This window comes from Netta rufina, assembly GCF_964035555.1.
Source record: "Netta rufina genome assembly, chromosome: 16".
NCBI classification, from domain to species: domain Eukaryota; kingdom Metazoa; phylum Chordata; class Aves; order Anseriformes; family Anatidae; genus Netta; species Netta rufina.
In genome coordinates this window covers 2,787,227-2,798,185 of record NC_140140.1, presented here as the reverse complement: position 1 = coordinate 2,798,185, position 10,959 = coordinate 2,787,227, and the positions used below count along the sequence as shown (strand labels likewise).

Here is a 10,959-nt window from a genome sequence, read left to right as displayed (position 1 = left end):
TCCTCGTGAAGCTGGCTACATAAGTTTGGCTAAGTTAGAGGTGAACAGCAAGTCTCTTGCTGTGAGGCTGGTATTCGGGACACCACTTTCCTCTTGCAGCCTTTTTCTGTCCTTCTGAGTTCTTCAGTGTGGTTTTTCAGGTGTGAACACTGGAGGCGATTTTAAGACGCAGCTGTGCAACCTGTTATCAGCATCAAATACATTGGGTTCAGGGCTGCACACAATCTCTCAGCAATTAAGTGGAAACCGTGGTGATGAATTACAACCAAGACCTCATGGGGCTAAGCAAATATCAGCTGATAACCACCGATAAAATGAATTTCCAGTGTGCTTTTTCAACAAATACTGTTCCAGCGCCTGCTCCCCATCTCCCTGGGGAAGCTACACTGCCTGCAGTATTTCCCTGCTGCCCCTTGGGTTTCCAACCTGCACCGGGGCTGCTCTGGATGCTGGGGCTTTGGGCTCCCTCCCAGTGATCCCCCTTATCCAAGGGTGCCCGAGCACCTCCTGACTTTGCTTTTGTTGCACCAAGGTTGTGCTGTTGCAGCCCCAGGTTTGCCATTTCTTTCACTAGACTCAGGCATGGCAGGAGGGCTGGCACCTGCTCAGTCCTTGCCTTATAGGCCCCCCAAATAAATCCACGGAAATACAGGAGCCAGATGAGGGCAGCCAAAACAAGAAAACACAGAAATGGGCAGGGAGGGAGATAAGCAACAAGCTGAGGTTTTGGATAACCAGTCTAAATATCTTGTTTCCTCGGCTATCCCACCTCAAATGCCCAAATCCTTCACCCAGGTCCCACAAACCCATCTGCATAGGCACCATCACCTCCCGTGCATGTGGAGGTTTTTGTTTTCTGCTCTCCCTGAAAAAAGTCAGAGAATAAATTCTTGGAAAAGCAGTCTTTGCCAGTGACTCTGAGAGTCTTCTGAGCAGGTTTTGCTGGCCTGGCATTTAATTTTTGGGGTGTCTTTTCCCAGCACGGAGCTGGTGGCCCTGCGATGCTGGGAGCGGTGGGGCCGTGGTCGCGCGTCCCCGGGAGCGGAGCTCCGTTCGTCCTCTGGCTGCGGCGAGCGCCAGGCAGGGAGCGCTTGGCTGAACATCCCAGCCGCATGGTTTGCAAGTGAAAATAAGGCTTGTCTGGTGGCCAGCTCCACCCAGAGCAGAAAATCAGGCCGGGTTTTTCACTTGGCAAATCGTCGCTATTGTAATGAAACGTAGCGGCGCTGAGGCTGCCCGTCCCTGCTTGGAACAGTCCCCGCCTGGGTTTCGGGGAGGTTTGGGGGTGGATCTGGCACAACTGCTGCTGCTGTCTGGGGGATTTGGCAGTGCCAGGGGCACCCCCTGTTTGTGGGGTTTGCCAGCAGGAGCTGCAAGCCGTGGGGGTCAGCACTGACAGCACATCTCCTCTCTGCAGTGCGCGCAGCAAGGATGAAGCTCCTGCCAGTCGCTCCTCTCCTCCTGCTTGTCCTAACGACGCTGGAAGCCAGGCCAAAACCTGCAGGTGAGCACCGGCTGCTGCAAATTGCTTAGAGGGGAGAGAAGTGAGTGTGTGAGGGCAGCAAAGCTCTTGGAGGAAGGCTTGGTGGGGACCTGATGCTTTGGGGCATCCCCAGGAGGATGCAGGGTCCCCACCTGCACCCCTCCATGCACGTGGGTCTCCTGGTGGGGAGGACGAAGCAAATTCAGGGGCACCAGCCTCTGTGCTCCCCGGGCAGAGGTGGCCAAATTGGTTCCAGTTTCAAAAGCCATGAAAGCACCATATGGAGAAAGGAGACGAATGTGTCTCAGAAACCTCTGGGCACTTGGGAGCAGCTGGGATGACAGCCCCAGTCTGGGCATCGTCCCAAGGGGGCTCGGAGTGTTTGCTTACCATTATGGCCAAATTCTCCCAGGCTCCGGTGCACGCAAGCCAAGCAAAATATGTTCATTGGCTTTTCACTTGCTAAACACCTGCCCAGTTTGCACTGGAAGTTGCACCCATGTATCCAAGAGAGGCTGTTTGGCTCGACCCTCTTAATGTGCATGTCTGTAGCAAGGCTTTTCATTGTCTATTTTTTTTCCTTTTTTAAAAAAAAAAAAAAAAAAAAAAAAAAGAATAGAATAGAGAGCTCTGGTTTTAGACAGGAACTGGAAAAATGCAGTAAAAAACAGGAGGTTGGAGCTGCAGGAGGGACAGAGGAACTGCTGCAGAGATGAACACGCCACTGCCTAAAACTGCCTGAGCCTTGCCAGGGCAGATCTGGACAGACAGAAGTGTTTGTGCAGGAGCAGGGCAGCAGCAGGATTTGGGGACGAGGGGACACTGCCATTCCCTATAGCCCCATGGCCAGGGCGTGTGTCCCCTGCCTCCTGTTCACAATCCCAACCAGGCACCCTCCGTAGGTTCATTTGGCAGTGGGAAGGTGCCGGTGAGCCCTGACCTGCCCTCTCCTTCCCCCACGAGCACCCCTACAGCCACCCAAAGGGGACACCTCTGCTCCTCGCAGGCTAAGCCACCTCCTTGCCCTCTTGCAGCCCTGAAGTGCAGGACAGGCCCCATGGACATCGTCTTCGTGATCGACAGCTCCCGCAGCGTGCGCCCCTTCGAGTTCGAGACCATGAGGCGCTTCATGATCGACATCATCGGCAACCTGGACGTGGGCCCCAATGCCACACGCGTGGGGGTGATCCAGTACTCCAGCCAGGTGCAGAACATCTTCTCCCTCAAGACCTTCTTCACGCGGGAGGACATGGAGAAGGCCATCAACGGCATCGTGCCGCTGGCCCAGGGCACCATGACGGGGCTGGCCATCCAGTACACCATGAATGTGGCCTTCACGGTGCAGGAGGGCGCGCGCCCGCCGCACAAGAAGATCCCCCGCATCGCCATCGTGGTGACCGACGGGCGGCCTCAGGACCGGGTCACCGAGGTGGCCACACAGGCCCGGGATGCTGGCATCGAGATATACGCAGTGGGCATCCAGCGGGCAGACATGACCTCACTGCGGGCCATGGCCTCGCTGCCGCTGGAGGAGCACGTCTTCCTCGTGGAGTCCTTCGAGCTTATCCAGCAGTTCGGGAAGCAGTTCCAGGACAAGCTGTGCGGTGGGTGAGAGCCGCGGCGGCGGGGTGGTGACGAGGGTCCCAGTGCCTGCTCCTCACCCTGCACCAAGAGCAGGAGAGAAGATGGTCCTCAGGGGGTGTTTGGGGTGGCAGCGCGCAGCCTCAGCCAGCAGGAGCTCTGCCTCATGCAGAGGCTGAGATGTGCCCAGGGGCACACTGCCCTTCTGGCAATGCCTTTGCCTGCTGCCTCCCTGCCCCAGTGCCCATTTCCCAGCCGGGTCTGTTCACATGGATGCGCAGACATAGCTGCCTGGGCTCCTTCATGCAGAACAGCTGAGCTCAGGCTGTCAACAGTAGCAATTAATAGTGAGCATTTAGTGCTTGGGTAGACCTGAACACCAAAGCCATTCAGAAACCTGCACAGCACAAGGGGTTCCTATGCCCATGCACTGGAAATCAGCCCTATGGGACACCCCACAGGGACAGGGAGCATGCAGGAGAGCTGTACGGGAGCCCGTGGGCCGCTCTGACCCCTCTCTGTCTTGCAGGGGTGGACATGTGTGTGGAGCGCGACCACGGCTGCCAGCACAGCTGCGTGAGCACCCCCGGCTCCTTCTACTGCGAATGCAACCCCGGCTACCAGCTCAACGCAGACGGAAAGACCTGCTCCCGTAAAAACCTTTCTTTATTCTAACTCTCACAAAGGACTGGCAGGTGCGGGTCTTTTGGAGGGGAGCTGAAATGCAGCTGAGGGCCCAGCGAGGCCAGCAGCAGTGGGGTACTCCCAGTATTTGCCCTCCCAGAGGGCAGAGCAGTATTGGCTACTTCTGGCCATCACCCCAGCACCTTTCCTTCTTGCCTCGTGGTTCTGCGCCTGGGGAACTGCCCCAGGGACACCGAGGCATGAATGTGATGGGTGTCTGCTTCCCCTGCAGCCATCGATGCGTGTGCCGACGGGAGGCACGGCTGTGAGCACCAGTGCGTCAGCGCTCGTGGGTCTTACTCGTGCCGCTGCCGCGCAGGTTACTACCTCAACCAGGACAAGAGGACCTGCACCAGTATGTGTCCTTCTCCCTCCCTGCTGCTTCTTCCTTTCCTTCTTCATTTGCTTCTTGCTCATCCTCCCCTTGTCCCTCAGTATGTTGCCCCTTCCCTTGCTAACATCCCCTGCCCTTGCTCATGCTGGAAACAAGGGCTCGGCGTCTCCCCAGCTTTACTCTGTTGCCACAAGCAGGGTCCTGGTCCTGCCCCATGCCGCAGTGGGACCCACAGAGCCCCCCTGCCAGCCTCCCCCTGCCTCCTTCTCTCCCCAGTGATTGATTATTGCAGCTTTGGGAACCACAGCTGCCAGCATGAGTGTGTGAGCATCCCCAGCGGGCACCGCTGCCGCTGCCACCGCGGCTTCACGCTGCAGCCCGACGGCAGGTCCTGCAGGGGTGAGTCCCGCGGGATGCACAAGGGTGCTGGGGTCCCCTGCTCACAAGGGGATAACCCCGTGCCCTTGCCTTGTCCCCCAGCCACCGACCTCTGCAACGGAGTGGATCACGGCTGCGAGTTCAAGTGCGTGACCAGCGAGGGCTCATACCACTGCGTGTGCCCTGAGGGGCAGCAGCTCCAGGCTGACGGGAAAGGGTGCAGCCGTGAGTACTGGGGTGCAGCACTGAGTTTTGGGGTGCAGCCGTGAGTACTGGGGTGCAGCACTGAGTACTGGGGTGCAGCTCACCCTCCGAGCTGCAGTGTGGGGCTGCTGAGCACCCAGCTCCCAGCGAGGGCTTCACCCACATGGGCAGCTGCGAGGGGCTCTGTGTGGGTGGATGTGGGATTGCGTCCACAGAGACAGAGCCCAGAGGATACAACAGGAGATTTTGGGAAAGGTTCAGGAAAAGGGAGACCTAGGAGGGATGTCCAGGGGACCCTGGGGTGGCAGTGGAGCAGTTTGGATGGAGGTCCCCAGGCATTCTTGCCCCACTTCCCAGCCTCACCCCATCCCAGGGGCCCAAGCACTGTCCCGCTGGTCCCTTCTCACCCCGCCGTGTGCCCGCAGGGTGTGGGGCTGGGCACGTTGACCTGGTGATGGTGATCGATGGCTCCAAGAGCGTCCGGCCCCAGAACTTCGAGCTGGTGAAGCAGTTTGTGAACCGCATCGTGGACCTGCTGGAGGTGTCCCCGCAGGGCACGCGGGTGGGGCTGGTGCAGTATTCCAGCCGTGTCCGCACCGAGTTCCCCCTCAACAAGTACCACAGCGCGGACGAGATCAAGGAGGCTGTGATGAAGGTGGAGTACATGGAGAAAGGCACCATGACTGGCCTTGCCCTCAAGCACATGGTAGAGCACAGCTTCTCTGAGCTGGAAGGGGCCAGGCCCCTCTCCCACAACGTACCCAGAATCGGGCTCGTCTTCACGGATGGGCGCTCCCAGGACGACATCTCTGAGTGGGCCAGGAGAGCAAAAGAGTCAGGTGAGGGGCAGGGGGCTGGGAACCATCCCGGGATGGATCCTTGGGATGGTTGGCTCTCAGGACTTGGGTGCCCACCGCACCCAGGCTTGTGGTGTTGCATTGCCTGCACCATGGTGTCAGGATCCTCTGAACAGCACCATTCGTGCCGCAGCATGCACTGTGCTGGTGCTGTTGTGCCCCTGCCTGCCTTTCCCAAATCCATGCCACGAGTGGGGGAAGCCCCAGGGTGGGGAAGCACTCAGCCTTACTCACTCTGTGTTTGGGAATCACCTGCTGTGGGGTGCTCAGGGTCCGTCCTCGCCCTGCAGGCATTGTCATGTTTGCCGTGGGTGTTGGCAAGGCAGTGGAAGAGGAGCTGCGGGCCATCGCCTCCGAGCCGGTGGAGCAGCACTTCTCCTACTCGGCAGACTTCACCACCATGACCCACCTGGTGGAGAACTTCAAGCTGAACATCTGCCCAGGTGGGTGCCCAGCCACGAGCCCTCATCACCCTGATGAGCCTGCAGGGTGACTTGAGCCCCTGCCACCCTGCAGCTCACCCATCATTGCGAACACCTATAAGGCTTGTGGCAGCCTGGCAGGGGCAGGTAGAGCCCCTAAACTGAGCCTCAGGGCTGCTGAAACCCCAAGGTGCCCCTCTCCTGATCTCCTCTTACTGTTCATAGAGGGTTAAGTCTCAGGGAGGGATTATTTAGAAGAGGAGAAGCTGGGCGTGAGGGCTTTAATGCAGAAGGGCTGGAAAGACAAGGGGCTGGTGCTGCATTGGGGGGGACGTGAGCGGGGCCAGCTGTGGCACTGTGCCCTGAGCACTCCCAAATCCCACCGACACAGAGGAGGGCAGAGGGGAGACAGAGATCCGGAGCCCATGTGAGTGCGAGGCGCTGGTGCAGTTCCAGACAAACACCGTGGCCATCCTGCAGAGCCTGACCGAGAGGAATATCCTTTGGGTGCTGCGTGGGCGCACTGGGGCGCAGAGCAGCCCGCAGCTCTGGGGGGCTGCATCCAAACTCCTGCCGGGGGAGGCACAGGGGCTGGCAGCAGGGATGGGAGGTGGGGACGGCCGGGGCAGCCAGTGCTGGCCACTGAACACTGTCAGATCTTTCAAGAGATAAAAGGCAGCACTGTGACATCTCACAGCACGGAAGCTCAGTCCCAACCACGGTCTCCAAAGGGAGGGTTCCTGGGTGCCAGCAGGCACGGGTAAGGCTCAGTCCATGCTTGTCTGGGGCATGTTTCTCTCTCTTTGCCTGGCTCACGGTTTCCTTAGCACACTCACTTGCTCAGATGACAGCCAGACTGGAAGCCTTGGAGAAGCAGATTGCCCTCAAGAAGTGATCCTCGCAGAGAGCCGCGGTGCTCGGGGAGGGCACGGGGACCTCCGGTAGCTACGTGGAGCTGTTATTGCTAGATTATGTGTAAAGCATCGTTGTTTGTTCTTGTATCACAAAATCCCGAGGGGATGTGGAGTGTATTTAAAAAAAAAAAAAAAAAGAAAAAAAAAAAAAGAACTTGAGCAGAAGCCTTGCCACAAAGCAAATGGGTTCAGCCCTTGCAGTTGCCTCGTTCCCCCAGCCTGAGATGAGCTGGGCACTGGAAGAGGAGATGTGGTGCAGCTCCTACAACACCTGGCTCCAGCCCCAGTGCTCACCAAGGTGCTTTGTGAGAGAAAAACCCGGCGGTGAGGGCACCCAGAGAGCTGCTGCGGGCAGGGTGAGCCCAAGCTGCCGGCAGCGTGGGGCTGGACGGGGTGTAAGGGGTGTAAGCCCCTTGGCTGTGGGGACACAGCCCCAGCATGCGCCCATGGGAGAGAGGGCATCAGGATCCCCTCGTCCCTGTTTTGGCAGGGTTGTTTGGGAATTGGTCATTATCTTGTGATTTTGTTTTTGTTTTTGTTTTTTTTTTTAATCACATAGCAAAATGGTAATAATTCTTTCTATAAATATCTACGTGTGTGTACATATATATTTCATGTCAAGAGCAGGGTAGTGCTATTTTTAAACACTTATTTTATATATGGAAATTTCTATCTTGACAATAAACACCCTGGAGATTTGTAGGACATGGCTCTCTCCTTTTTGTTGGGCCTGTGTCCATGGAAGTGTCTGTGTCTGAGCAGGGGCCCTGTGGCTTTTGCCAAAGCCCCGTGCCCTCAGGCTCTGAAAATCCTTTGGGAAAATCCTTGCTTCTTGAGCACCCCAAGTGGGTCCCCAATGGGGACAAGGACGGGGCTCACAAATTGAGGCAGAGGTGTGAACCTAACCCCACCTGGGCAGGCTGCAGCCCTGCTGCTCGCTGGTGATGGGACCCCCCTGCTCGGCATGCAGCTCCCTGAAAAGCAAACAGTGAAAAATTAAAAGGGAAAAAACAACAACAGCAACAACAAAAAACCACTTAGTCTAGGATTTAATAACAGGCTTGATTAAAGCAGATAATGGCGCACACTGAGAGTTTGTATTAAGCCTCGGTTGGACTGGTGACACGTTGGCAGCGTGTAAGGCAGGCTGCAGAAGGGCTCACGGCGAGACCTTGGGGCTCTGCAAGCGCTGGGGGTCCTGCCCTGGGGCCAAAGGATGGGAAGGGGCCAGCAGGAGGACGCTGTGGGGGAAACGAGGGGTACAGTGGGATGAGGGAAGCGTATGGGGAGAGCAGCAGGAGTGAGGCACCAGCTGGCTCTCATCCAGCTGGGATTTTTTGGGGGAGCATCCCAGGGCAGAGCAAAGCCCCATTAGGGCCCTCTCCTGCAGAGCACCCCTGGTGGCTTCTCACTAGGTGGCACCAGACACCAGCGCTAAGGAGGGTGCGCTGGGTTAGGGCACCCTGCCCCTGGGGACCCCAAGGCGAGCGGGGTGTCCTCTGCGGGGAGCTGGAGAAGGGTGGATGGAGGGCCAGGGAAAAAGCACTGTTTTTTTGTTACGCATCGCCCCGAGCTGCTGCGTAACAGGGACAAGGGCTGGTCTACAGGGCACAGACTGTCCCCGGCATGCTTTGTGCACCCTGATAAAGAGGGAGCCTGGCCCCGCTCAAACCCCAAGCCTGCAGCATGCTGAGCACTGCTCAGCACAGGCCCTTTCCACGTGGGGCAGTCAGGGGGGTGCTGGGGAGGGCTCCGTGGGACCTGTCCCTGCAACGCAGGGTGGGGGGACAAAGGGTGCCGCACTGCATCCAGCTCGTGTTCAGGCTGCCATGGTCTGGGTCCTTCCGAGGGGGTTGCAATAGAAGCAGGTTTTAGACATTTCCCCTATGGATCAAGTGCTTTCATCTCCCCCAGAAGGATATTTTTCCCCCCAGGATTTCAGCTGCTGGATCCCCTCTGCTCCTTGGTATTTTTTCCTCCCACAGGTGCAGCTCCACGCACTGCCTTGGCCGGGCCCTGGCAGCAGCCGGGAGCACCACACTGCCCTCTCCCCGTCCCCAACCACAGCAGCAGCTGAACTGCTAAAGATTGCTCCAAAATTGCTCCAGTGCTTCTATTTCCCATCGATAGTGTTCAGGTATTGGTGCACAGCCCAGAAAGACTGTTTGGGTTGGCTGAATCCTTCCACAGTTGTTTAACAAATGACTTTACAAAGAGCGAAATGTAGCCAGAGGATCATTAGGGCAGCTGGGCAATAATTAACAGATACCCGTGAGTTAAAGGCCAGTTACCAGGGCATGTGGAGACGCGATAGGGGAAGAACATGGCAAGATGCCCGCAGAGCCCTGAGGGGACAGGGCGATGGCAGAGACCTCATGGGGCACAGAGGGGTGATGCTCCTGCTCTTCCTGGTCCTTGCCCTGCCCTGTTGCAAAACCAGGGGCTGCCCCAGGCTGTGTTTGCAGGATCACGGGGTGACCGGGGGCTGTGTGCATGGCTGGGGGGTGCCTTTCCCCCAGGACATCCCCTGCGCCTGCTTCCAGCACAGCTCTGGGCTCTGCCCGCAGCAAGGATCCCTTCGGGAAGCATTGCACAAGGTGAGGGGACGTTGGCCTGCTGGTGGGGAGTGGAGCAACTGCCCATTGCCCAAGAGCACCCGCCGAAAACAGCTGTGCCTGGGGCAGGGGTGCACACTCCTTGTGCAGGGGGATCTTTGCCTCTCCCCAGCAAACCCCCATCATTGCAGGGTCCCCGTGAAGGCTTCTCCTGCAGGACTGTGCCTGCGCAGGAGCGGGCAGACCCCCCAGGACCAGCTGCCTTCATTTTGCCCCCCACATCCCAGGTGCAACCACACGGGGCGGTTGCGCAAGGCAGCACCAGCTTTTTGAGCAACGGAGCCGTCCCATCCGTATCTTGTGCAAAAGGCTTCCGGAAAACACAGGGGGAAAAGGCACAAACGTCAGCATCCCCCAGCCTGCTTCCCACCCCCATCCTCCCCCAGGAATTTAAGTGCCAGCATCCCCCAGCGACCGCACACATCTCCCAGGGGCCGTGGCAGCATGAGGTCCGTGGCTGCCCTCCTCCTCGTGGGGATGCTCATCGCCTGGATGGAGCTGCCAGCAGGTAATATAAATGCTTTAGGAGGGAGGAGAGGTGTCCAAGGAGACAGGATGGCACCCGGCCTGTGCATCAGGAGGGGACAAAGCCCTCTGGGGACCCTCCTGGGCTGCAGCCCCCTCACCTTGCAGGCACCGCCTGGTCCTGCCCGCGCATCCGCGTCACCTGCGCCATTCCCAACCCGCCGAACAAATGCGACAGCAGCTGGCAGTGCCCCCGCCACCAGAAGTGCTGCCAGGGTGCCTGCGGTAGGAGATGCTTCTCGCGCCCGCCTGGCATCCCCACGTCCCACGGTACCGTCCTCTCCAAGCCACCTGCGGTGGCCGTGGCCCTGGGCAGGGAGGTGGCCATGGTTTTCAGGGCTGGGGGTGGCCCAGGTGCTCTCTCTCAGCCCCTCTCCCTCTCTCTTTCCCTTTCCCCAGTGTGAGGGCCCGGCACAGACCAAGGGGCTTCTCCGCATCCCTGTGCCACCTCTGGTACCAGCCCGCTGCTCGCAGCCCAGGGAGGACTGTCCTGCTGGGGACAGGGACGGGGACAGCTCCTTGCCCATGCTCTGAAACCTCCCTGGCTGCAGAACCAGCTGCCCCAGGATGCTGCCTGCTGTCTGCTCACTCTCTCTTTTCCCTTCCCTGCTGCTGTTACAAATAAAGGAACTCGTTCCAGGAGAGCTCATGGTGTGTGTCTCCCCTTCCTGCCCCTCTTCAGGCCCACCCTGGCGCACACTCCCACTGCTGCTCCCTCCCCAGGATTTGTGCCGGGGGAAGAGGAGGAAGCCCACCCCTCTACAGACCCAGCATGTGGTTAGGGGCTGCCTGGGGGCAGCAAACCCCTCCCGAGGCACCCAGACCCCGAGAGGAGGGTTGGAGGGGCCGCAGTGAGACCCAACGGGACACTTCAGGGACCTCCCAGCAGGCTGAAGGGAAGCGGGTGGGCAGCATGTCCCCTGGTGCACCCGAGCTGGGCAGGGCGGTGGGACAGGGAACGG

General features: G+C 58.8%; 2 protein-coding genes across 2 annotated transcripts; both read left to right on the top strand.

The window, feature by feature from the left end:
- Positions 1–1,431: 1,431 nt before the first annotated feature.
- MATN4 (matrilin 4) lies at positions 1,432–6,838 on the top strand (the record flags this gene model as incomplete). The annotated part of the gene is made up of 10 exons (XM_084296647.1): positions 1,432–1,504; positions 2,518–3,087; positions 3,594–3,716; positions 3,981–4,103; positions 4,359–4,481; positions 4,563–4,685; positions 5,090–5,503; positions 5,812–5,964; positions 6,335–6,450; positions 6,788–6,838. 10 exons carry the CDS (start codon positions 1,432–1,434, stop codon positions 6,836–6,838), a joined length of 1,869 nt encoding a protein of 622 aa, XP_084152773.1.
- Positions 6,839–9,867: 3,029 nt separating this feature from the next.
- On the top strand, positions 9,868–10,629 carry LOC311215359 (caltrin-like protein 2). Its single transcript, XM_084296463.1, has 3 exons — positions 9,868–9,980; positions 10,106–10,267; positions 10,397–10,629. The coding sequence occupies exons 1-3, from the start codon at positions 9,917–9,919 to the stop codon at positions 10,399–10,401; spliced, it is 231 nt and encodes a 76-aa protein (XP_084152589.1). The 5' UTR covers positions 9,868–9,916; the 3' UTR covers positions 10,402–10,629.
- Positions 10,630–10,959: the final 330 nt, after the last annotated feature.

Coding starts and splice junctions, on each gene's coding strand:
- LOC311215359 (XM_084296463.1), top strand. CDS start 9,917: ATGAGGTCCGTGGCTGCCCTCCTCCTCGTGGGGATGCTCATCGCCTGG. Junction 9,981..10,105: donor CTGGATGGAGCTGCCAGCAG/GTAATATAAATG, acceptor CTCACCTTGCAG/GCACCGCCTGGTCCTGCCCG.